Raw genomic sequence first — 27,251 nt, 5'->3', positions numbered from 1 at the left:
ATTAGCATTTTTATTTTCAATCCCATTCCTAATTACTCCTAGCATGGAATTAGCCTTTTTCACAGCTGAGTCGACACTTTCAATGAGCTACCATGTCCCCCTCCCCAACATCTCTCTCCTGACCATTCACCGACAGTTCAGTTCCCATCAGCATATATGTGAAGTTGGGGGTTTTTGCCCCAAAGTGCAACTCTTTACATTTGCTTACACTGAACCGCATTTGCCGATTTGTCGCCCACTCACCCAGTTTGGAGAGATCTTTTTGCAGCTCCTCACAATCTGCTTTGAATTTCACTATCCTAAATAGTTTTGTATCATCTGCAAATCTGGCCACCTCACTGCTTACCCCTACTTCTGGATCATTTATGAATAAATTAAAAAGCAATGGTCCCAGTACAGATCCCTGGAGGACCCCACTTCTTACTGCCCTCCATTGTGAAAACTGTCCATTTATTCCTACTCTCTGTTTCCTTTCCTTCAACCAGTTACCGAGCCACACGTGAGCCTGTCCCCTTATCCCATGACTGCTAAGTTTACTCAAGAGCCTTTGGTGGGAAACTTTGTCAAAAGCTTTTTGGAAGTCCAAGTATACTATGTCAACTGGATCACCATTATCCACATGCCTGTTGACACTCTCAAAGAACTCCAAAAGGTTTGTGAGGCAAGGCTGTCTCTTGCAGAAGCCATGTTGGTTCTCCTTCAGCAAGGCCTTTTCTTCTATATGTGTAATAATTTTGTCCTTACGTATGCTTTCCATCAATTTACCCAGCACCAAAGTTAAGCTGTCCGGCCTGTAATTTACTGGACCCCTTTCTGAAAATCGGAGTCACATTGGCTACTTTCCAGTCATCTGGTACAGAGCCTGGTTTTAGGGACAAGTTACATATTTTGGCTAGGAGATCGGCAATTTCACATTTTAGTTCCTTCAGCACTCTTGGGTGGATGCCCTCTGGCCCTGGTGATGTTAATTTTTAGTTTTTCAAAACAGTTGAGTACATCTTCCCTTGTCACCTCAAACTGGCCCAGTTCTTCAGATGCTAAACCTGAAACCTCAATTCCAGAGAGGGTATATGGTCAGTATCCTCCGCTGTGAAGACAGATGCAAATAACTCATTCAGGTTCTCTGCAATCTCCTTATCCTCCTTAATAATCCCTTTCTCACCATCATCATCTAAGGGGCCAACCACCTCCCTGGCAGGTTTTCCACTTCTGATACATTTTTAAAAGTTTTTGTTATTCCCCTTGACACTTCTAGTGATATGCTCCTCAAACTCTCTTTTTGCATCCCTTATTGTCTCCTTGCATTCCTTTGGCCAGCATTTATGTTCCTTCCTGTTCTCTTCATTGGGCAGGACTTCTATTTTCTGAAGGAAGTCTTCTTTTTTATAGCTTCCCTGACTCTAACTTGTTAGCCACATTGGCATCCTCCTGAACTTGGTGGTACATTTCTTCCTTCTTGGTATATTTTATTTGTTTGTTCATTTTGTTTGTTTATTAAAAGTTTTTAATATACCACCCAAACCACAGACTCAGGACGATGTACAAAACAAGAACAGCATCTGAGATTTTTTTTTTTTTTTTAAGGATTTAAAGTGCAAACACCTGATGGAAAATAAATGTCTTCAATAAGGTTGTAAAGGCTGAAAGGGAGGAGGCAGAATGAATTTGGTGGGGGAAGCGAGTTCCAGAGTGAAGGGGCAGCAACAGAGAAAGCCCTTCCATGTGCCCTAGTACTATGAACCTCTCTGAGACCAGTGAGTGAAAGAAGAGCAACCTGAGAAGATCTCACAGGACTTGGACACGACTGGCTGGGAAAGGCAATCCTGAAGGTAAATAGGTATTAACCCCTGAAGGGTTTTAAAGGTGAGAACCAGCACTTTGAATTGGACCCAGAAGCACATAGGTAACCAGTGTAGTGACCACAAGAGAGGTGTCACACTATCATATCTCCTAGCACCCATAATAGCAATAGCAATAGCACTTACATTTATATACCGCTCTATAGCTGGAAGCTCTCTACGCAGTTTACAATGATTTAGCATATTGCCCCCCAACATTCTGGGTACTCATTTTACCGACCTCGGAAGGATGGAAGGCTGAGTCAACCTTGAGCCCTTGGTCAGGATTGAACTTGCAACCTTCTGGTTACAGGGCGGCAGTTTTACCACTGCGCCACCAGGGGCTCCTTATAAGCAGGTATACAACAGCATTCTGGACCAACAGAAGCTTCTGGGTCATCTTCAAAGGCAGCCCCAGGTAGAGCACATTGCAGTAATCCAAACGAGAGATGACGGGGGCATGAGTTACCATTGCCAGGGCATGCTGGTCAAGATAGGGCTGCAACTGGCAGATCAGCCAAAGCTAGGCAAAGGCACCTCTGGCCATGGCCTCCACCTGCTGTTCAAGTAGGAGCTATGAGTCCAAGAGAACCTCCAAGTCGCGGACCACCTCCTTCAGGGGCAGCGCAACCCTGTCCAGGGAGAGACTCAGACTCTGCAATTGGCCAGATCGAGGACTAAGCAAAAGCAACACAGTCTTGGAAGGATTAAGTCTGAACTTGTTTTGGCCCATTCAGCCCCTGACAGTCTCCAGACACTGGGCAAGCACAGAAACAGCATCTCTGGAGTGGCCGGGGGTGGCAATATACAACTGAGCATCATCGGCATATTGATGGAATCTCACCCCAAACCGACAGATGACCTGCCCCAGAGGTTTCATGTAGATGTTAAAAAGAATGGGTGTGAGAACTGAGCCCTGAGGCACCCCACAAAGGAGTAGCCACAGGGCAGAGCATTCATCGCCAATACACACCAACTGAAAGTGCCCACTAAGGAAGGAACAGAACCGCTGCAAAACAGTGCCCCCAATACCCCGATATGTTCCAACTGTGCTTCTAGTATTGTGGTTCTAAATAAGTTCCATGCTTTCTGGAGTGATTTGACCCTCCTGACTTTCCCTTTCGACTTCCTTTTTACCAGTCCCCTCATTTTTAAGAAGTTTACTCTGACATCTCACATTAGGTCCTAGGCACCACTCAGGATTAAGTCCAAGGTCCCCATCCCTCTGGTTGGTTCTGCGACTAATTGTTCTAAAGCATAATCAATGAGCATGTCTAGAAATCTGGCGTCTCTTTCATTACCTGAATGTGTACCTTGGTCAGCCTGATGGATTATCTCCAATTGGGAATTGACAGAGGGAGTGTGACTCTGTTGGTCCTTTTGGATCTCTCGATGGCTTTCAATACTATTAACCACAGTATCCTTCTGGAACGTCTGAGGGGATGGGGGTGGGAGGCACTGCTTTGCTGTGGTTCTGCGCCTACCTCTCAGACAGATTCCAGATGATATATCTTGGAGACTGTTGTTCTTCAAAATATGAATTTTTGTATGGTGTCTCTCGGGGTTCCATATTGTCTCCGATGTTGTTCAACATCTACATGAAACTGTTGGGAGAGATCATCAGGAGATTTGGTGCAGGGTGCTATCAGTATGCTGATGACACCCAAATCTATTTCTCCATGTCAATGTCATCAGGAGATAACCTCCCTAAATGCCTGCCTGGAGGCCATGATGGGCTGGATGAGGGATAACAAACTGAGACTGAATCCAGATAAGACAGAGGTACTCATTGTGCGGGTTCAGAACTCAGGAGATTATTTTGATCTGTCGGTTCTGAGTGAGGTCACGTTCCCCTGGAAGGAACAGGTATACAATCTGGGGGTACTTCTGGATCCAAACTTCTCCCTGGTGTCCCAGGTTGCGGCAGTGGCCAGAGGTGCTTTTTATCAGCTTCGGCTGATAGGCCAGCTCGTTCATTTCTTGAGATAAATCACCTCAAAACAGTGGTACATACGCTGGTAACCTCTAGGCTGGAATACTGCAATGTGCTCTATTTAGGGCTGCCTTTGTACGTAGTCCAGAAACTGCAGTTGGTCCAGAATGTGGCAGCCAGTTTTGGTTAGGAGAGACCATATTACTCCTGTGTTAAAAGAACTACACTAGTTGCCAATATGTTTCTGAGCAAAATACAAGGTGCTGGTTATCACCTATAAAGCCCTAAACAGCTTATGTCCTGGGTATTTAAGATAACTTCTTCTTCGCCATGAGCCCCACCGCCTGTTAAGATCATCTAGAGAGCTTCATCTGGGGTTGCCACCAACTCTTCTGGTGGCTACTCGGGAATGGACGTTGTCTGTTGCTGCCCCTGGACTTGGGAATGTGCTCCCTCTTGAAATAAGAGCCTCCCCATCTCTGGCAACTTTTTAAAAGGCACTGAAGACACACTTATTCACCCAGGCTTTTAATTAGATTTATAGTTTTAAATTTTTAAAATTGGGTTTTAAATGTTTTAATGTCTTAAATGATTTTTATTGTTAATTGATTTAATGTGTTAAATGATTTTAATTGTAAACAGCCCAGAGACACAGGTTTTGGGCAGTATAGAAATATTTTAAATAAATAAATAAATAATTTTACCCAGTCTGTGTGTGGGTAGTTGAAGTCACCCATTATTACTTCCCTATCTCTCTTTGACTCCACTCTTACTTGTTTCTCCTACTCCAGGTCACTCTCAGCGCTTTGATCCAGAGTGCAATAGCACGTCTCTAGTAACACATTTCCTTTCAGTCCTCATAACGCCCTCGTAAAGTCCTCTCTGTGCCCCTAATGATTGAATCACCCACCACTAGGAGACCCCCACCCCCTGGAGGAGTATCCCCTGTGTGAGAGGATATGGGTGCATCACCCAGTGGCGTATCTGGGGTAGGGCAGCTAGGGCACGTGCCCTGGGCGCCACTTGAAGGGAGGTGCCAGGCCAGTGCCACTGCTTCCTCGGTGCTGCAACCGCCCATCTGCCCAGTCCGTTGGGGGTTTTTTGGTGGGGGGGGGAGGTTTCTGTTCTGCTCCTGGCTGCGTCTTTTCCCAACAGCGAGGCGCGTGCCTGCGCAGTGGAAAGAGCGTTGCAGCAATGCTCTTTCCATGCGCAGACGTGTGCCTAGCAGTTGGGAAGAGACATGGCCGGGGCCAAACGGCAGGGCAGGCCCTGCTCTGGGAGTGACTTGCCACTGCCGGGGTGGGGGGGTGGGGGGGAGAACTCCCCCCCACCTCCCAGCAGCAGCAATCTCACTCCCAGAGCAGAGCTTGCCTGCCCCGCTGATCGGCCCCGGCCATGTCTCTTCCCAACTGCTAGGCACACGTCTGCGCATGGAAAGAGCGTCGCTGCAACGTTCTTTCCACTGCACAGGCACATGCCTCGCTGTTGGGAAGAGACACAGCCAGGAGCTGAACAGAAACCTCCCCCCATCCACCAAAAAAACCAACCCTGGACTGTGGTTTCTCTGAGGGAGAGAAAGGGGAAGAGACACTTTCAGGCAGAAAACGCTGCCTGAAAAAGATCGGCAAGCACTTGCTGGCTCCTGGTAGACCGGGCAGGGGCAGGTTCCTTCGGGGCACACCCCATGTGCGTGACGTCACGTGCACAGGACGTCAGCAGAGGGGCCACCGGGTGGGGCTGGGCCCAGGCTGCCGCTCGGCGGGCTCCACCCCTGAATTTGCACTGCCTTCGGGTAGAAGAAGAGCCACTGGGGAAGGGATTTGCGGATGTAAACGCAGCCCAGGGACCTGAAGAGCACAAGGCAGCCTTTTTTGTCTATCAGCCCTGGCCCCGCTGGTTATTAGGCACTAGCTAAGTCACCCCCTGGAGTGTTTGATTGCTTCAGGATCTCTTTGCAAAGTGTTTATATCATGAATGTTTCATCAGATAGCACACAGCAACTCTTTCCTGGGAAACAGACAGATCTGGAAAGACAGAACTTCCCTTTTCTTTATTTGGGAAGAATCATCAAAAGAGAAAAGATCATTTCTATTTTGTGGCGGAGAACACAGACTGCCTAACATCCAAACGGTGTGGATTAATGCAGCGTAAAAGCATCAGGTGCTGGGGAGGAAGAGGAGTCACTGGAGAAAGTCTTGTGGTGTGGCTGCCATGAGGAAGGAAGGAAGGAAGGGACAGGCAAGATCGGGGGGGGGGGGAGAGCCTGGGGTGACAACAACTACCCATAAGTATTAAGTTTATTGGATGAGAGGATTTCACTGTGAGGGAGACTTGCTTGTTTGTGTTAGTGCGTTGTTCTTGTCTATCTAATGCCAAAACAGAAAGAATGTGTGAAGTTCAATGAACTTACAGTATGAGACATAAACAGGAATTAACTGCAGCTATTAGGATACAACACAACTAGATGGGGCTTCATTAGTTACAGAGTTAAACTGAATGATGGACGTTTATTGCTGGAATTAAGTGTGTATACTTATGATTTAAAAGGGAGCTGGATTATATGTAGTAGGATAAAAGAATTTGCTGCTAGAAAATAACAGAGCACATTTACTTATTTTTGAAAGTTTGCCTTGGTAGTAGAATATATGGTCTCACATCAAGTTAATACACTTTTTGTGAGTGGAATATATATGCAAAGGGAGCAAAATCTCAGCAAGGCTATACATTATTTTTAGCTGCAGGGCATAACATTATAATATTTATTTAGATCTTTCAAAAAAGAAAATCTCAATATTTGTGCTTTGCTTTTTAAAATTTGACTCCTTTGCTGTTTTAAATGTGACTATGATGTTGAGACATTTCAGAAGTGATGTAGTTAAATTACTCTAAAATGGTAAAGCACGGACATGATTGCAATTTAGTTTTGCCAGGTTCTTTCAACTTTCCTGCTTCTGTTTGTCTTTTTATGGTTGTTTTTTAGTGTTTCATGGTTTTTACTGATTGACTGACTTTAAGGTTTTAAATGTTATTTTTATGCTGTTTTATTGTATTTTAACTTTTGTAAACCGCCTTGGGATGTTTTATGAAAGGTGGTATAAAAATTGAATGAAGAAGAAGAAGAAGAAGAAATAACAAAATACATAGATCTACAAATTGAAATTGAAAAGCTGTGGCAGAAGACCAAAATTATCCCAGTGGTAATTGGCGCCCTAGGTGCAATTCCAAAACAACTTGAAGAGCACCTCAACACCATAAGGGGCCACAGAAATCACCATCAGCCAATTACAAAAAGCAACTTTACTGGGAACAGCCTATATTCTGCGACGATATCTATAATAATAGCAACAATATTGATAATAAAATTCAGCCATCTCAGGTCCTTGGGAAGGACTCGATTTCTGGATAAAACAAGCCAGTCAAAAACACCTACCTGTATGTGTAAACTCATCATCATCATCATCATCATCATCATCCACCAGTGAGGCACTACCTTGGCGTGATTGTGGGGCTTGTGTGCTCTGAGGAAGGTGAGAGCTATGCCAGAGGTCCAACCATACTGGACAGGTCTCACCAGAGGAGCCAGACAAAGAGTGCCTCTCCCATCAACAATATGGTGAGACGTAACTTTAATAAATCTATACCGGATCGGTCGTCGCCCGGGTCAACAAGGACCGCGCCAGGTGCTGGAGTCCCTGGACATCTGGTGGCAAGTGGGAAACAGGACTCAGGATCTTCAGTTGAGCAACCAGAGCTGGAGAATGCAAGGTTACTGGAAAAAACGTCGCTTAACCGGAAAAAAAAAATTCGAAAAATGCCAACAAGGAAATAATGATCTGCTATTACAAGTCTAGTCCAACTAGAAGAGGTTATTTTAAAAGAATGTACCAAATTTGGAAAGAGAAGCATCCAGATACAGAAATAACAGAACAAAGGCTAGCAGACCAGAGAAGATTCATAATAAAAAATAAAGTATTCACAGGAGTTGAGCTGGAAGAACTGCAAAGAGCAACACAGGCTCAAGATATGGAAGAAGAATTACCACCAATTGAAGAAGTTGCTCAAGCGCAGATGGAGGAGGTGTTGGAAATCGAGGATGCCACTGTTGCTGAACTGTTTCAAAATCAAAACCAGGCAACCTCCCCTTTGCCCTCACCTCAAAAACCCGAAGGCTGTTTAACAGAAAAGCAACAAGAACTAAAGCAAAAAATAACAGAGCACATGAACCAAACAACCACCAGGGTTAGACTTCCAGCTCTAAAAACAGTTGCCAAAAAACAACTTGCTCAGGCATTAAAACATGTCAATGCTGCACTTGCAGAAATAACAACCTAAAATTTGCAAGAAACAAACCAACTAATGTACAGTGCAGCAACAATAACAACAGAAGAGCTCGGATATAAGATCAGTGGACCTGTCAAAAAAGAAAGCAGTACATCACCTAAATGGAAGATTAGATTAGAAAATAAAATCTCCAGGCTCAGATCAGATGCTAGTAAATAGAAAGATATGAAAGACAAGAAGCTGAAGAATGAAAACACCAAACAGTATATGATCCAAAAATACCACCTAGATTCAAGGAAAATTAGAGAAGTCCTGGAAATAATAAAGCAGCAAATAACAGCAGTGTCAAAGAAGATTAGCAGATACAAAGCTACTAGACAAAGATACTATACAAAGAACTCAAATGCCAAATTGCCGACTGCCTTGCTAAAATATTTAACTTATCCCTGAAATCAGGCTCTGTACCAGAGGACTGGAGAGTAGCAAATGTAACACCGATTTTCAAGAAGGGATCCAGGGACCTTCTCCAGTTCAACAATGTCCTTTTTAAGATGTGGTGACCAGAAGTGTACGCAGTACTCAAAGTGTGGTCGCACCATAGTTTTGTATAAGGGCATTATAATGTTAGCCATTCTATTTTCAATCCCCTTTCTAATGATCCCTAGCATGGAATTTGCCTTTTTCACAGCTGCCGCACATTGACTCGACACTTTCAACGAGCTGTCCACCACAACCCCAAGATCCCTCTCCTGGTCCATCACCGACAGCTCGGATCCTATCAGCATATACTTGAAGTTGGGGTTTTTCATCCCAATGTGCATCACTTTACACTTGCTAACATTGAACCGCATTTGCCATTTTGTCGCCCACTCCCCCAGTTTGGAGAGATCCTTTTGGAGCTGCTCACAATCCGTTTTGGATTTCACTACCCGGAAGAGTTTGGTATCATCTGCAAATTTGGCCACATCGTTGCTTACCCCTGCTTCTCGATCATTTATGAATAAATTGAAAAGCACCAGTCTCAGTACAGATCCCTGGGGGACCCCACTTCTTACTTCCCTCCATTGTGAAAACTCTCCATTTATACCTACCCTCTGTTTCCTGTCTTTCAACCAGTTAGCAATCTGCACATGTACTTGTCCCTTTATCCCATGACAGCTAAGTTTCCTCAGGAGTCTTTGATGAGGAACTTTGTCAAAAGCTTTTTGGAAGTCCAGGTAGACTATGTCAGCTGGATCACCTTGATCCACACACTCGTTGACACTCTCAAAGAAGTCCAAAAGGTTGGTGAGGCAAGATTTACCTTTGCGGAAGCCATGCTGGCTCACTCCCAGCAGGGTCTGTTCTTCTAGGTGCTTTTCAGTTTTATCCTTGAGGATGCTTTCCATCAATTTGCCTGGAACGGACGTTAGGCCGACCGGCCTGTAATTTCCTGGATCGCCCCTGGATCCCTTCTTGAAAATCGGTGTTACATTTGCTACTCTCCAGTCCTCTGGTACAGAGCCCAATTTCAGGGATAAGTTAAATATTTTAGCAAGGAGGTCGGCAATTTCACATTTGAGTTCTTTGAGGACTCGTGGATGGATGCCATCCGGCCCTGGTGATTTGTTAGCTTTCAGTTTTTCCAGACAGTTTAGAACATCATCCCTTGTCACTTCTATCTGACTCAGCTCTCTAGCCTCCATCCCTAAAAAGCCTGGTTCAGGAACAGGTATATGCTCAGTATCCTCTGCTGTGAAGACAGATGCAAAGAACTCATTCAGCTTCTCTGCAACCTCCATATCCTTCTTAATAATCCCTTTCACTCCCTCATTGTGTAATGGTCCAACTGCCTCCCTGGCAGGTTTCCTGCTTCTGATATACTTAAAGAAGTTTTTGTTATTCCCCTTGATACTTTTGGCTAAAGTTTGATACTTCCTCAAACTCTCTTTTTGCCTCCCTTATTGTCACCTTGCATTTCTTTTGCCAGAGTTTGTGTTCCTTTCTGTTCTCTTCATTTGGACAGGCCTTCCAATTTCGGAAGGAAGTCTTCTTCCCTTTTATGGCTTCCTTGACGGTACCCGTTAGCCATGCTGGCATCCTCCTGGACTAAGTGGTACCTTTCCTCCTTTTGGGTATACAATCTAACTGGGTTTCTAGTATTGTGGTTCTGAGTAAACTCCATGCACTCTGGAGCGAAGTGACTCTCCTGATTTCCCCCCTCAGCTTTCTTTTCACCATACTCCTCATTTTGGAGAAGTTTCCTCTTCTGAAATTCAAAATGTCTGTGTTAGACATCCTTGGTGATTCTCTCCCCGCATGTATGCTGAATTTGATGGCACTGTGTTCACTGTTCCCTAAAGGGTTGATGACACTGACGTCACGCATCAGGTCCTGGGTGTCACTCAGAATTAGATCCAAGATCACCTTCTCTCTGGTTGGTTCCATGACTAACTGTTCTAGGGCACAGTCATTTAGCGTATCTAGAAATTTGACCTCTTTGTCCTGACTTGAATGTGAATTTACCCAGTCTATGTGTGGGTAATTGAAATCACCCATAATTACAGCCCTGCCTCTTCTTGACGCCTCCCTGATTTCCTCCTGCAACTCCCAGTCACTGTTGGCATTTTGATCCGGAGGGCGATAGCATGTCCCCAGTAGCACGATTCCTTTCCGGCCTTGTATAGTCACTCACAGGGTTTCTGTGGAGGACTCCAGTCCACCTAGGTTTTCTAGCTTATTAGATTATATCCCTTCTTTAACATACAGTTAAAGGCGCCCCTCCCTATCCCTATCCAAGGCGCCCCTCCCTATCCTTTCTATAGAGTTTATACCCAGGGATAACAGTGTCCCACTGGTTCTCACTGTTCCACCATGTTTCTGTTATGCCCACTATATCTATTTCTGCGTTAGCAACCAAGCACTCCAGCTCACCCATCTCTGCTCGGAGGCTTCTGGCATTGGCATATAAGCACCAACATGCTGAATCTCTCCCCTGATGTATGCTATTCTTTTGACTCTTTGACCTGCTGGCACAGGCTCCCGTCTGCTCTTTATGCGGTTCTGCTCTGTCCCCTTCTGTTTTATCTGTCTGATAACATCTGATAGTTGTTTATCTATCATAAACAACTATCAAAACAGTTCAATCACATTTTACAAGGAGGTGATATTGAATAATGGCTAACACCTGGGAAAACTCATCTCATCATGAAAGACCCAGCAAAAGGTGCAGTTCCAAGTAATTATAGACCGATAACCTACCTGCCAACCATGTTCAAATTATTAACTGGAATAATAGCAGCTATAGTGATGCAACACTTATTAACTAACAAACAGCTTCCAGTTGAACAGAAAGGAAATTGCCCGAACACCAGAGGCACAAAAGACCAGCTGCTGATTGACAAATTGATTATAGAAAACTGCAAGAGAAGAAAAACAAATCTAAGTGTTGCATGGATTGACTACAAGAAAGCCTTTGATTCATTGCCTCACACATGGATACTAAAATGTTTAGAAACGACTGGTGTCAGCAAAAACATTCAGATATTTATTTAAAAAAGCAACGAGCATGTGGAGTACACAGTTAACAATCAATGGTGAGACACTTGGACAGGTTAGCATTAGAAGAGGCATTATCCAAGGGGACTCACTATCCCCTCTGTTGTTTGTAATTGCCATGACCCCACTTTCACAAATACTAAACAAAACAGGCCTCGGATACCAAACATCTAAAACATCAAGTAAAATCAACCATCTGCTGTACATGGAGGATCTGAAGTTGTATGGAAAGTCCCAGTCAGAAATTGAATCACTGCTAAACACTGTCCATATATTCAGTAGCAATATAGCAATGGAGTTTGGACTAGACAAGTGTGCTGCATTAATAATGAACAGAGGGAAAATAAGAAAAACAGAAGGAATAGAACTGCCCAATGGAAGCAAGATCAAGAAAAATTGGAAGTGAATATATCAGGAGAGTTAGAAAAATCCTCAAGTCCAAACTCAATGGTGGGAACACCATACAAACCATAAACACCTGGGCTATACCTGTTATCAGATACAGTGCAGGAATAATAGACTGGACCCAGGCAGAGCTAGAGACACTGGATCGTAAGACCAGGAAAATCATGACCATCAATCATGCTCTGCACCCCCGCAGTGATGTAGATAGGCTATACCTCCCTCGCAGCTCAGGTGGAAGAGGAATGCTGCAAGTCCATCAAACAGTAGAGGAGGAGAAAAGAGGCCTTGAAGAATATATAAAGGACAGTGAAGAAGATGCACTTCAAATGGTCAAGAACGAGAAACTATTCAGGACTCGATGTCTGGATAAAACAAACCGGTCAATAACACCTGTCTGACTGTGTAAACAATAAATAATAATAATGGGACCATAAAATTGAAAAAGTGGTAGAAAATGAAGATGCAAAAATATTATGTGACTTCTGACTACAAATAGACAAACATCTGCCACACAATACACCAGATATAACTGTAGTCGAGAAGAAAGAAAAACAAGTTAAAATAATCGACATAGCAATACCAGGGGATAGCAGAAGAAAAAGAAATAGAAAAAATCACAAAATACAAAGATGTACAAATTGAAATTGAAAGGTTGTGGCAGAAAAAGACCCAAATAATCCCAGTGGTAATTGGCACCCTAGGAGCAATTCCAAAACAACTTGTAGAGCACCTCAACACCATAGGGGCCACAGAAACCACCACCAGCCAATTACAAAAAGCAACTTTACTGGGAACAGCCTATATTTTGCGACAATATCTAAAATAACCAACAATATTGATGGTAAAATTCAGCCATCCCAGGTCTTTTGGAAGGACTCAATGTCTAGATGAAACAAACAAGTCAATATCACCTGTCTGACTGTGTAAACAAGAAATAATAATTTTAACTCTTATAACTTATTATAACTTACTATAACTTATAATAATTATTATTATAACATAACTTATTATAACTAACTTATTATAACTAACTTATTATAACTAACTTATTATAACTAACTTATTATAACTAACTTATTATAACTAACTTATTATAACTAACTTATTATAACTAACTTATTATAATAATAATAACTCTGTGCTTACACAGAGGGAGTGGATACTGCTGATGCAACAACAAAAGTATTGTTTAGTAAGGGAATAATTAAAAGATGAGAGTTCAAGTTTTCATAGCTTTAGAACATATAAAGGGATTGAAGATTGTCTGTTTGGGCAGGGGCACAATGTCAGTGCTTGCCCTAGTCGCTATTTTCCCTAGATACACCCCTGGCATCACCCAAGGAAGGGGTCCCTGCTAAGAGAGTGTTTCCCTCTTCCTCAGACCGATGTCCTCCTTCCCTGAGACCTTCATTCTCCATGACAGCAGAAGCACCATCAGCCTGGGAATGGGATGCCTCTAACACATCCCTGAGGGTCTCATCCAGACACCTCTCTGCCTCCCTGAGCTCCTCTAGGTCAGCCACCTTGGCTTCAAGGGAGCCAACACGTTCCCGGAGAGCCAGGAGGTCTTTGCACTGAGCGCACACCCACAACTTCTGCCCCTCAGGCAGAGAATCATACATGTAGCCCTCTGTGCAATACACTGGGAAGCAGCCCCTCCCCTGCTGACATTCTACCTTCATAATGAGTTTTATTGGCGATTTAAAGCTATGTACTGGGTGCAGTAGTCTGCTAATTAAAAGTTTTTAACTTTGTCCTCCAAGTAAATTACAACAGGCAGGTAGTACTCAACTTATTCTTGCACCGATGTGTCCTCTGTGATGACGGGGGGACAACTTGTGTGCCTCCTTGCTGAGTTCCGTGCCAAACTCCCACTAAACTCCTGCAAAACCCCTTTGATATCTGTTTGCAAACTCCTGTTAGAAAAGCTCCTCTGGTCTTATCCTTGTATTCAAGACCAGCAGGCAGACTGACTCTCCTCAGGAATGTGACCTCTCTCACAAGCTGAGGCACTCACCTGGAATGAATCCTCCACTCTGGCTACTCCTAGGTCAAAGACACAAACACTTTCACCCAGCCAGAAAGAAAACCCTAGAAAATCACCAGCCCTAACAAACCTAGCTTCTCCTTCCCCTCTTGTTTTCTTGGTGATTGATTGATTGATTGATTGATTGATTGATTTTATTTCCTTGCTGTGTTCCCTTACTTGATGTCTTCTTTGGGAGAGAAATAAAAGCTTGTTGCTTCCTCTTGCTCCAAGACCAACAGGCAACAAGAGGAAGTAGAAAGCTTTCTCCAAGAGAGGAGAGATGGTCTTGTGGTAGCAAGTGTGACTTGTCCCCTTAGCTAAGCAGGGTCTGCCCTGGTTGTATATGAATGGGAGACTAAATGTGTTAGCACTGTAAGATATTCCCCTTAGGGGATGGAGCCGCTCTGGGAAGAGCATCTAGGTTTCAAGTTCGCTCCCTGGCAGCATCTCCAAGATAAGGCTGAGAGAGACTCCTGTCTGCAACCTTGGAGAAGCCGCTGCCAGTCTGTTTAGACAATACTGAGCTAGATCAACCAAGGGTCTGACTTGGTATATGGCAGCTTCCTATGTTCCTAAATACTTTTTTCACACACCACATATTAATCTATGGAATTCTTTGCCATGGGATGTGGTGATGGCCACCAACTTGTATGGCATTAAAAGGGGGTTCAACAAATTTAACCCCCTTTCACATGCTAGCAAAATAATGCTCAGAATGATCCAACGCAGATTAGAGCCCCATGTGGAAAGGGGAATGCTGGATGTTCAAGCTAGTTTCAGAAAAGGGATAAGGGATATCATCATCCCTTCAGAATAAGGGATATCATTGTTGATGCACTCTGGATAACTGAGAAAGCCAAAGAATTATACCAGAAAGAAGTCAATAAGCGCTTTATTGACTACAGAAAAGCCTCCGATTGCATCGACCATGTCATTGTGGAATATTCTTAGGAAAATGTATATCCCAGATCACCTCATTGTTCTCATGGGAAACCTATACACAGGACAGGAAGCCACAGTCCAGATGGAACATGGTGAAACCGACTGGTACCAGATTGGCAAAGGAGTAAGACAAGGCCGTCTACTTTCTCCTCCTCTATTCAATTTATATGCTGAACATATACTCAGAGAAGCTGGATTGGAAGAAGATGAGCACGGTCTTAAAGTTGGAGGAAGAAACATCAATAACCTGCGCTACTCTGATGACACCACTCTGATAGCTGAGAATGAGGATGATCTGCAAGCTCTATTAATGAAGGTCAAGGAGCACAGTGAAAAAATTGGACATTTTTAAATTAAAAGTAAATGTTTAAATTAAAAGTAAAGAAAACTAAACTAACGACAACAGGTACAGCAACCAGCCTCAGAATTGACAATGAAGACATTGAAGTGGTGGATAGCTTCTGCCTTTTAGGATCGGCCGTCAACGGTAAAGGACCCAGCAGTCAAGAAATACGCCGCTGACTAGCACTTGGTAGGGTTGCAATGAAGGCCTTGCAAAGGGTATTTAGATGCTGTGACGTGTCTACACCTACAAAGATTAGAATCATTCGGACCAGGGGCGTAGCAAGGTTGGAGTGGGCCCAGAGAAAGGATTTTAAAATGTGCCCCCTCACTGAAGCTCAGTTCGGTTTTGTAAATTGTGGACGATGCAAGTCATTTAATGGTACTAGAGAAAGACATGCTGTTCTGGTAGCTCCGGGTCATAACACTCACATCAATTTCGTAGGATGAATACAACTGAAGGAAGCCTGGGTGGGTGTGTGGCTGGGGGAGTCAGTCATGTGACTTGCCTCTGGGGACCCCCTAAGGCAGTGGGCCCCCAGACAACTGTCTCCCCTTGCCCTATTATAGTTACGCCCCTGATACGGACAATGGTTTCCCCTGTGACACTCTATCGATGTGAAAGCTGGACTTTGAAGAAGCAAGACAGAAAAAGCATTGATGCTTTTGAACTTTGGTGCTGGAGAAGACTTTTGAGGATACCATGGACAGCCAGGAAAACAAACAAATGGATCATAGAACAAATCAATCCAGAATTTCCACTCTAGGCACAAATGACCAGGCTCAAACTGTCATAATTCGGACACGTTATGCAAAGACCCAGCTCCCTTGAGAAGTCCATAATGCTGGGGAAAGTTGAAGGAATGAGAAGAAGAGGACGACCAGCAGCAAGGTGGATGGACTCGATTACGACAGCAATGAATGCACCACTGAGAGACCTTAAAGGCCAAGTAGAAGACAGATCATCCTGGAGAGAATCTATCTAAGAGCTGACACCGACTTGACTGCTCTTAATCAATCAAACAAACAAACTTATGGAGAACAGGTCTATCAGTGGCTCCTAGTCTGGTGGCTATAGGGCACCTCCAGCCTCAGAGGCAGGATGCCTCTCAATACCGGTTGCAGGGGAGCATCAACAGGAGAGAGGGCACGCCCATACCTCTTGCCTGTGGGCTTCCCAGAGTCATCTGGTGGGCCACTGTGTGAAACAGAATGCTGGACTGGATGGGCCTTGGGCCTGATCTAGCAGGGCGCCTATTCTTATGTTATCTATCTATCATATTTTTATACCGCCTGATATGTACACCTCTAGGCAGTTATGAAACAGACAAATATTTTACTCACTCCCCCTCCTCCTCCTCCTCCTCCTCCTCCTGATTGCAAGGCTTTCAGCTTTGATTTTCCTGACCCCCCTCAGGCATGCAGCGACCACATTTTCACAGGTGTTTGGAAAGCTTTTAAAATGGCCTCCAAAGATTACTCCATGGAGAGAGGACAACAAAGTGTGCATTGTTACCTTGACCTAAACCCTTTTCTTTATGCAAAAATGACTGCAATTTTACCCTGTGTTTGGGGATAGGGATACAGATGGGGTGATAACTCGGAGAAAACTGTAAGTGGAATGGTGCTGCAAGGATGCTCATGGGTGCAAGTTGCTTCATGAGTGTCACACCCATCCTGTGGCAGTTTCATTGGTTACCCATCCACTTCCCAGCTAGATTCAAGGTGCTGGTCTTAACCTTTAAAGCCCTACACCACTTGGGGCCGGGGTACCTGTCAGAGCGCATTCAACCATGTGAACCCGCCAGGGCCCTCCGCTCGTCATCTCACGCCTGGCTCATGGTCCCACCATTAACGGAGATCTGATTGGCTGGGACTAGACACAGGGCCTTTTCGGCTGTGGCCCCTCGGCTTTGGAACGCCCTCCCTGAAGAGCTTCACCATGCCCCCTCCCTCAGTGTTTCTAAAAAACCACTAAAGACACATCTTTTAAAAGAGGCTTGTAAATGTTTTATCTGCTGCTTATATCTGGTGTGTGTGTGTGTGTGTGTGTGTGTGTGTATTTCCAGGACTCAATTTTTAGTTTTTTACTAATAACTTCTAATTTGAAACTTTTTAAATCTGGTTTTAGCCTGGTCTGAACTTGTTTAATTTTATTAACCTTTTACTTCAATTTGTATCTATTTCATGTTGTGAGCTGGCCCGAGCAGTAGTGTACTGGAGGGGTGGGGTATGAATATTTTAAATAAGCCGTAAAAACAGCCCTGTTGGATCAGGCCCCAGGCCTATCTAGTCCAGCATCCCGTTTCCCACAGTGGCCCACCAGATGCCTCTGGGGAGCCCAGAGCTGAGGGCTTGCCCTCACTTGTCCTCCATGAATGTATCCAAACCTCTTTTAAAGCCATCCAAGCTAGTGGCCATCACTACATCCCATGGCAGGGAGTTCCATAGATTAATTATGCACTGTGTGAAAAAGTACTTCCTCTTGTCGGTCCTAAATTTCCCGACCTTCAGTTTCATGGGATGGCCCCAGGTTCTAGTGTTGTGAGAGAAGGAGCAAAATTTCTCTCTGTCCTCTCTCTCCAAAATTTCAGCTCCTGGCAGCCACAGAACCCTGTGGTTTTCTTTTGGTAGAATACAGGAGGCCAGCGTGGTGTAGTGGTTAGAGTGCTGGACTAGGACCGGGGAGACCCGAGATCAAATCCCCTTTCAGCCATAAAACTAGCTGGGTGACTCTGGGCCAGTCACTTCTCTCTCAGCCTAACCTACTTCACAGGCTTGTTGTGAAAGAGAAACTCAAGTATGTAGTACACCGCTCTGGGCTCCTTGGAGGAAGAGCGGGATATAAATGTAAAAATAATAATAATAATAATAATTTACCATTGCCATCTCTCACGCAGCATGAGATGATGCCTTTCAGCATCTTCCTATATCACTGCTGCCCGATATATAGTAGCAGTGGGGATTTGAACTGGCAACCTTCTGTTTGTTAGTCAAACATTTCACAGCTGCGCCACTTAAGGTGACCTCCTCTCTCTCTATTCCATGCATAATTTTATACACCTCCATCACATCTTCCCATTGTCACCTCTTTTCCAAACTAAAGAGCCCCAGGTGCTGTAGCCATGTGGGCTCACAGTCTAAATAGAAACTCGAGGCAGACACCAGGAACAGCACTGCTGCAGATGAACCAATGGTCTGACTCGGTAAAAGGCAGCTTTGTATGTTCCCAAATAAACAAACAAATGATAAATCCAGAGTAGAAAAAAGTTGATCAAGTTGGCGCCGCGATCGTCCAGAAGGGGGAGCTGTGGGGCGTATGGCGTTCAGGCGGGCGCGGCATAGTGGCGGATCCCGGCCAGCAGGGGTCGCTGCGGCTGCCCCAGTTTTCGGAGCTCCATTCTATAACCACCCTCGCTTTTGTTGGCTTTGGCGCTATATAAGCCGCGGCGGGGGCCAAAGCGGAGGCTTCTCGGCTTGGCGGCTGGTGCTCGTCGGACCGTGTGAGACTTCCGAGCTTGCGGAGCGAGCCCCTGGTGTGCCAAGGCAACCGCAAGAGCAGCAGCGCCATGGAGATGAAGAAGCGGCTCATGCTGGAGCTGCGGAACAAGAAGCCCGGCGAGGTAAGGCAGCCGAGAGGCCTCTCCTCTCCCCCGGCCTCGCGGGCTTCTCCCCCGCCTCTGCCCCCTTTGCACACACGTGTGCCCGGCCGACATGTTGGAGACGCGCGCTGCGCTCCTGGGCGCAAAGAGCTATAGAGCTATTTTTTGGAAAGCTTGGCTCTGTCTTCGACCTCCTCCCTAGCTTTCCTCTCAACCCTGGATTTTTTTTTCCCCCTGGAGAGAGGGACGCGGCTTTCGTTGCCCTCACTAAAGCAGCCCCCAGTTCGCAGTCCCACCCGCCTCTCGCATTTTCCCTTCCCTTTCCAAAGTGCGTTTTTACGCACAAGATTGGCTGGGAAAACATTAGTTCCCCCCCGCCCTCCGTTAGTAGTCTGGTTTCTGCTTGTACCATAATGGTTTAAAAAAAAAATCCATAGTGGGATTTTGCTGTGGGGTTTTTGGTGTGTGCGGGGGCTTTTTCTCTTGTCTCCTGGTCTTCGAATTACCCCCCCCCTTTTCTGCAAGCGACTCCCAGGTTTTTAAGGTTCTAATCCAGGCCTCTTAGGTTCCTTCCTTCCCAGTTCCCACGCCCAGCCCGTGGACAGGGGCTTCTTTCGTGTGTGTTTGGGGGGGGGTGCTTCTTTCCCGGGTGGGGCAGAGAAATGTGTGTGTCTCCGGGGGTGGTTAAAAGCCTTCTCATCAGGAGTACTGGCCCTTGGTGTTTTAATAATAGCCGGAAAGGTGGAGAGGGCCCCCCAAAAGGAAGAGGAAATGGTCTTAAACCAAGACACACACACACCCGAAAGTGGGGCAGAGCGTGATGCCCGCGTCCGTTTTTCCGATCCCCGTACTCCCCCCCCCCCACGACTGAGGCTTCCCTAAAACGCACATGGCTTCTTTACGCAAGAGGAGGAAACGATGGCGGGTTTCGTGCCCCCCATTAAAGCCATCACAGCTGCCCCCCGAGGCAAATCACTTCGCTTCCTCCTCCCGCGCCCCAAACATGTGCGAGGTTTCTTTCTTTCTTCTTTTTTCTTTTTTAAATGACCGCGCACGTGGGCATCAGGCGTCAGTTTAAAAAGCAGCAATAGGGTTAATTTTTTTCCCCTGCTGGAGGGGCCATTAGTGAGGGAAGAATTAATTTCCCCCTGACCCCTTCCATGGTTTATCACCCTAGGTTTGCCTGGGGGGCGGGGGGGTTGAGCAGCACAGTGGCGCGTTTGAGACCGCAGAGAAAGGCGCCCTTGATGGGGAAAATCAGGCGTTGTGCGGAGAAGCGATTCTGCCTCTGGCGAGATTTCCTGGGTTGGAGGTTAACAAAAACGCAGGGAAAAGGTGTGTGTCTGGGGAGGGGAGATGCTTGCTGAACTCTGTCCACGTGTAGCTTTTCTTTGGAGGGCTGGGGTGGGGGGAAATGGAGGCTGGGCTGGCTGGTGGAGAGGCCCCATGCTTTGGCGATCGCTTTTTAAAAAGAGTTCTCAAGATGGTCTAGCAGCAGGGGGGCAGCGTGGCTTGGGCAGAGGAGAAGCTTGAACAGGGCTGCCGCGGGGCGGGGTGGGGAGGCAGGCCGAGGGAGCGAACATGGCTGGTGCTTGGAGCTTTGAGGACAAGGGCCCTTTAAGCCTGGCTTGGTGACTTGGAGGAAGGGATGCGTTTAAAAAACAAAACAAAACTTTGGAGTTGGTGGCTTTCGGCGGAGGAGGGGGAGACCCTTTGAAGGGTTAATTTCTCCCCCCGCCCAGCACGTATTCTGCTTGCTGATGTGGATTTTGTCCTCTGCATGATCTGGTCCAGGAGGGAGTGCCCATCCGTTCTCAATGTGCAGGGGGGGACACCTGAAGCTGTGCCCCATAGATCTTATGGGACTGAGGTTCGGGCTTGGGTGATCTGGCCTCCCATTAGGCTTTGAGATGACTCGGTAGCTTTCCTGCATTCAGTCAGCCATGTTGGGGGGAGCGGGGGGGGGCTCTTGTTGGTATCTTAACGCGGTGGGGGGGCGGCGGTGAAAAGAGCCACACTTGGTCATGTGCAAATGTTTGGGAGCTGAGCACGGGAGAAGCTTAGTTGGCTCTCCCCGCCAGGCGTGGCTACCGGGTTATCTGTCTGAGCCTGACCAGCTGCATGGAGTTGCATCAAAAAACTGCCGGGCGTCTTCCCTCTAGTGTGGACAGAAAGTGGTTCCGCCTCTGCTATGCCCTTGGCCCAGTGTGGATGCAAAGGGGGGTCAGTGGGGGGGGGGTCGGAGCCCCAGCTTAGCAGAGAGTCCCTTGCAGAGAGCGGGCATCGGTACCAAGCGGAACCAGTTTTGAAGCTATCATGGCTTCCCTAGCAAGGCACCCTGGGAAGTGTAGTTCTGCGAGGGAGGCTGGGGAAGGGTCTCCAGTGGTATTCTGGGCCCCTTTGCTGATATAACCTTCCAGTGTGTCTGAGAAGAATCCTGATGGTTAAAGCCAGGCTTAAAAACTGGCTTTAATGTAGAGGCAGGTGCTGGCACCAGCTCTCGAGAGCCATTTCCAGGATAACCTCTAGCATTCTGCTTTATTGGTCTAATCCTCCCTCCTGAGGCAGGGGAATAGAGGCCGGTCTGGCAACATGGAGGCTGTGAGGGCAAAGGGAAGGTTGCTGGCTCTCTTGCCGGCCTGTTCTGACTCTGGCCCACCTTGAGGGCTTTGCGCGGGAGCTGGATTTCAAAAATTAACGGTGGTGCGGAACACATCCAGCTCAACGTGTTGGTTAAATTTATTGTTAAAGGTGTATGATTATGATTAAGTCCCTGCCCCCAAGGAGCTTACAATCTCTGAAATGGACAGTATGAGGAAAGCTGGGGTGGGGGGTGGGTGGGCAGGTTTTAGATACATATTGTTTAGTTATAGTTGGAGAATGAGCTTGAAAAAGATGGGCCATGTGAGATGGTGGGCTTTGAAAGCATTCTGGAGAAGGAGAGTTGGTCAAACATGCTTTCACAAGGTATACACAAAATGAAGACTCTGCCCCAAAGAGCTTACACTACAGTAACAGAGGATATGGGAGCAAGGGTAATGGAAGGAATAAATGGAAGAGGGAAGGAGAACATCCACCAAAAACATACATAAACTCTCTTACATTTAATACCTCTCAAGTGAAAATACACAGATAATGATTTGCTAGCCAGCATCATTCAAGATCAACCACAAGTTAATAATGGAGAAAATCTCATTCTAGTCGCCATACATACAAATAAATATTCCAATTATAATGTGAGTATACAATATCTAAACTCTTGCGATTATCCATGTGTAGATAAAATGGTTCTTATACAGTATAAATCCACAGTGGTAACCCAGTGTATAACTATGTTGAACTATAGTCTTTTTCAAGTGGATTAAGTACTCGTAGATTACAGAAGAATTACAATGTCAAGTGCCCAAGGAACACTCATAATTACCTTTGGGGTTTTTTTACCTGAAGATATCAGTCTTATTACTCCCGTTATTCCTGACTATTGGCCACTGTGGCTGGGTTTGATGGGAGTTGTAGTCCAACATCTGGAGGGCATCCCTGTCCCAGAGTAACACAGTAAAGCAAGTTTCAGCGAACCATTCCTTGTAGAAGTTGTTTTCTCTGTATCCTTGCAACAGCCCTGTGTGGTAGGTTAGGCCGAGAGAGAATTTCTGGCCTGAGATCTCTCCTGTGAGTAGGACAGATGAGGGGGTTAAGCCCTGGTCCTGCATGCTAACCACTGCACCACACTGCCTCTCCATGTTAATCTTTCCAGAGTTGGGCAACCACCTCCTCTTTCCCTCCAGAACATCTTTGCCTGCCATAGGACTATTTTCTTCCTGGGGAGCAAAGAATTCTGGGGTGCCCATATAGATTACTGTAAATGACACACACACCCTAGAATATAGTCTTGTAAATTTAAAGCAAGTCGCACATTGGATGTTGCCCATGATTAAGGTGGCGACTAGGAAGGCGAGATTGGCAAAGGTTGGCCTTCATATTTCCCCCCTCCCCCTTCTTGGGTCCCAAATGACTCAGATCAGTATGTGTGGGCTAGAAAGAAATCTTCATGGGCGAGTAGTTTTCAGTCTTGCTATCTGGTGTGCAAATGGGTGAATTGTGCGAGTATAGGCCACTCGCCTGCACACACCGCAGGCTTTAGGGGATGCTGCTTAATGTAAGATCCAGTTCTGGTTTCTGCCCCATGTAATCCTGGTTCAGCCTTGGCTTTCTCCCATGTTTCTAAGACTGCATCAATACACTTCTTTTGTTTTGGGTTTTGTTTGGGGTTTTTTGTGGTCTTTTCCTCATGCAAAGTGCTGTAGAGGACAGACATAAGCAAATGGGTCCCTGCCTCCATGAAGCTTACAAACTTCCTTTGTCTCTGTGGAGACAAGCCATTTGTCCATCCAGCACAGTGCCGTTGGCACTGACAGGCAGCATCTCTAGGGTTTCCGTTGCAGATCTTTTTAAAACCTGCTTGGAGATGCTACCAGTATCTTGGGACCTTCTGCATGCAAGTCAAGAGTTCTTCCTGTACTCTAAAAAAAATTCTAACTATAGAATTCTAACTATATTTGGTGTACAGAGCTCTCTTCTTAAAATGACTGTACCTGCAGGTAAGATCCTGTTTAAAAATGAAACCAGAAGCAGGCTAAAATCTATGTAGTTGAATTCTTCTTCTCATCCCGAGTAGCTTCGGAAGCTTGAGTGACTGAATTTAGTAATGCCGTGCTTGATCTCTGCAAAAATCCAGTAGCTGATTCTTGAATACAGCTCATTTCTGTAGATTAGGGGGTCCACCTCTTAATCCTCAATATAGCGTCCAGTTTGCGTATTTTACAACAAAATAGTGTCCAGTGATCTGTAGGAATTCACAGCCTGGGTCCTTGGCTTTTGGTGTGCTTGGATTCTTAATTCCAGTTGAATTGTGAATGTTGATCACGAGGAAGTCGGAAGCCCTGAAACCATAATGCTGTCTCTTAGGGGTGGTGTTTCCAACTTTGTGTCCCTGATGTTGTTGGACTACAACTCCCATCATCCCCAGCCACAGTGAGGGTGATAGTCCAACTTCTGCTGCTAATTTACCCCTGCTAAAAGAGCAAAGGCACCTTTTAAAAATGGTGATTCTCTTTATTGAGCAGGGGGAGAGCAACGGGCCTTCTCCATCCCCAGCACAGCATCCCTCCAGTGGCGGCTGCTGGTGTCTATCTTATGTTTCTGTTTTGGATTGTGAGTCCTCTGGGGTATAAATATTCATCATCCCAAGGTTGGGAACCCCGAAGATTCTGTTCTTAAAGAATAAATGTGGCTGGTCTGTGTGACCTTTTCAGTGCTTTAAAAAAAAAATCCTATTTTTTTCTAGATTGGGGATTCCCAACCTGTAGCACTCCAGGTGGTGCAGAACTACAACTCCCATCATCCCCCGCCATAATAAATTGTAGCTGGGGATGATGGGAGTTGTAGTTCTGCAACATCTGGAGTGCCACAGGTTGGGACACCTAATCTAGATCAAGGAGGGCCCTCTTTTTACCCTTACATTCAAGAAAAGCGGGGGCCCTTAGCATGGTAAAATTCTTCACACCAAAACGGTGTATAATAGTCCTGAGACGCTGCACTTCTATTTGTGGTCTTCCAAATTGTTATTGTTTAGAACCCTTTTGCTGTTTTTCAAAATGATTTACATGGCAAAAGAATGAGAAAATAGTTCTCTGTCCCCAAGGAGCTCACAATCTAAAAAGAAATACAAGGTGAGGCAGCAGCCACTGGGAAGGATGCTCTCCAGTACTCGCTCTAACAGGGATTCCCAGATGTTGACTACAACTCCCAGAAGCCCCAAGCAAAAGCCCTTGTAGCTGGGGATTCTGGGGATTGTAGTCTGATCCCTATTAGAGGGAACACTGCTGTTCTTCCCTGCTAAATAAGAGAAGTCCCCACAGGACTTATAAGCAGTGTGCCCTGTAAGTGGACTACAGCTCCCATAATCCCCATTGCAGAAGCTGGGGGGTATAGGAGTTGTGATCAACAGCATCAGGAAATCCCTCTTACAGGGAACACTGCTTATAAGTGGAGGCTGCCTTGCAGAGAGTTGTTGGGACTACAACTCCCATCATCCCCAGCCTGGTTGATGGAAGTTGTAGTTCAGCATCCTCTGGGAGGCTGCGTTTGGCCACCGCTGCACTAGTCCATCTTCTCCAGCATGTTTTCTTCTGACCTGTTCTCCAGGGCCGGGGGCCAAGGCTGGGGAGTGCTACCGGAGATCCTGTTTCCAGTTTGGAACTGGGGGACTTCATGTGTGCTTTTCCACCGAGCTGCTGCCCCTTTTTGTAAATGGAGCTTCCAAGTCCAGGCATAGTCTACCTTCTTACCAAGTTCCAGATGCCCAGGGTTCTCTTACTGGGAGACGACAGGGTTCAAACTTCAAATGTCTTAATGGGTGCTGTTTGACGTTTTTACGCCCTTTAGTATTAATAATTGGCCTGTAGGCTGGTTAATATATAACTACATAATATATATGTAGGCTGGCTGCGGGCAATATGTGTATCTGGGTTCAGGACCTGATGGTGTGTGTATTGGGTTTCCTTTCCCTGCAATCCTGTGTGTCTTGATAACTTTCCCTTTGTTCTCCCAAGTCTACTGCTTAGGAAGATATGCCGCTTTAGGCATCCATCCTATTTTTAGAAAGCAAGCAAACTCTTCTTTCCGGTTTACAGATCTTCCTTGCCTGATGGGCTTGCAGGGGAAGGGTAGATGTTGGCACCTTTGTTTACAAGTCTTGGTGATGGTCTTGTGCTTTGTCCCCTCTGGAGCGGAAATGCCCAAGATCTGCTCTTCCGAGCAGTACTTGTGTAACCAATCTCTTTCTTGTGACTCTCGCTGTTTCAGGGGCAGGGTGGTTTGTCACCTGCAGTTCCGCAGAGATCCCGAAGTTGCTGCCGCACGGGAGGAATCCAGGCGAGATTAAAAACCTTGGGGTTTTTTTTAAGGTTCTAGTCCTTACTAAGGACTAGAACCTAAAAAAAAAACCCTAGGGTTTTAAATCTTACTAAGGACTAGAACCTTTAAAAATAGGGTTAAGGACTCCTTAGTAGTATGAACTCGGGCTTGAGGGAGATGGGGGGGCAGGAGCTTGATGGGTGGTGGGTGGGCACTTGATTTAAGAGGGGTTTGGATGACTTCATGGAGGAGAGGTCTATCAATGGCTCCTAGTCAGAGGGCTGTGGGCCACCTCCAGCCTCAAGGGCAGGATGCCTCTGAGTACCAGTTGCAGGGGAGTAACAGCAGGAGAGAGGGCTTGCCCTCAACTCCTGTCTGTGGCTTCCAGTGGCATCTGGTGGGCCACTGTTTGAAACAGGATGCTGGACTAGATGGGCCTTGGGCCTGATCCAGCAGGCCTGTCCTTATGTTCTTAATTGCACAGCTGTTCACTTCACCTCCATGGGGCTTCCACAGGGGGTCTTCCTGGTGGATTGGACCCTTGTGTTAAGATTTGCAATCTGGACGTTCCACCTCCAGGCACCAAGACACCTTGAAGCTTGCCTCTTCTTGGCTGGGCAGTGCATATCCCTGGAGTGCCTAGTTAAATGTCCCTCTGGCTAGCAAGTGGGGATTTAGGCCTCCTCTCCTCCTTGGGTGGACTCGATTCTCCAGGAAATAACCAGCACCCTTCTCTGAGCCCCCAAGCTGTGATCTACGGGTGCATGTTACTGAACGTTTGCAATTTTTGACCTGGCTTAACGCTCCCGCAGCCCCTATCCCTCGAAGTGTTGCTTCTCTTTCTAAAACTAGATTTCCGTCTCAAAGAGGCCTTGGAAGTCATGATGGTCAAAAGGACACTTCAGGTTTCTAGGCCTCAAGGTGGTAGAAGCTCAGGGGAAAGTTGGCAGCGTGCCTACATCTCCCAGCCTGCTTGGTGAAAAGTTCTAGGGAGCTCAGAAGCCTGCGTCGTTTTCTGGCAGGTTCATGTTGTTAATGCTGTCATGGGAGATTCCTGCCCAGAGCAAGGGGTTGGACTAGAGGACCTCTAAGGTCCCTGCCAACTCTACTGTTCTGTGATTATACTCGTAACACATTTCAGGGGCTCAAGGCTTTGTATATATTCTCTGAAGCCTTGAAAGTTAGGTTGGTATTGGCTCTATACTGGAGGTGGTACTCAGAGTAAGAAAATACTAGCTGGCCTGAAGTTAGTTAGTTAATGAGTAAGTTGTGGCAGAAATGAGATTTGGTCTGGGTCTTGCTGGCTTGTAGCTGCAGCTTCTGTTCTGCACTTGGTCAGTTGCCCCAACAGTATGTTCTGCCTCAACATTCCTCTTTAGCCTGTTTGTAAAAGGCAGCTTTTAAATGTGGCCAACCTGGATTGGGTC

At 46.0% G+C, this 27,251-nt stretch overlaps 1 protein-coding gene across 4 annotated transcripts in view; it reads left to right on the top strand.

Moving 5' to 3' along the window:
* Window positions 1-18,717: 18,717 nt before the first annotated feature.
* The window catches only part of LOC128347156 (acidic leucine-rich nuclear phosphoprotein 32 family member B-like), a 30,008-nt gene continuing 21,474 nt past the window's right edge, over window positions 18,718-27,251 (top strand). Inside the window, exon 1 of one of the 4 annotated variants that reach the window (XM_053301356.1) lies at window positions 18,718-18,930. In XM_053301356.1, coding sequence (XP_053157331.1) covers window positions 18,877-18,930 — 54 coding nt within the window. In that variant the 5' untranslated portion in view covers window positions 18,718-18,876. Of the gene's footprint in view, window positions 18,931-20,120; window positions 20,245-27,251 lie in introns of those variants that run through there. The other 3 variants (XM_053301355.1, XM_053301354.1, XM_053301357.1) reach the window with 3 other exon arrangements.

Source organism: Hemicordylus capensis, chromosome 2 (assembly GCF_027244095.1).
Source record: "Hemicordylus capensis ecotype Gifberg chromosome 2, rHemCap1.1.pri, whole genome shotgun sequence".
NCBI classification, from domain to species: domain Eukaryota; kingdom Metazoa; phylum Chordata; class Lepidosauria; order Squamata; family Cordylidae; genus Hemicordylus; species Hemicordylus capensis.
The sequence above is the reverse complement of the archived record's forward strand: the minus strand, read 5'-3'. Positions and strand labels throughout refer to the sequence as shown.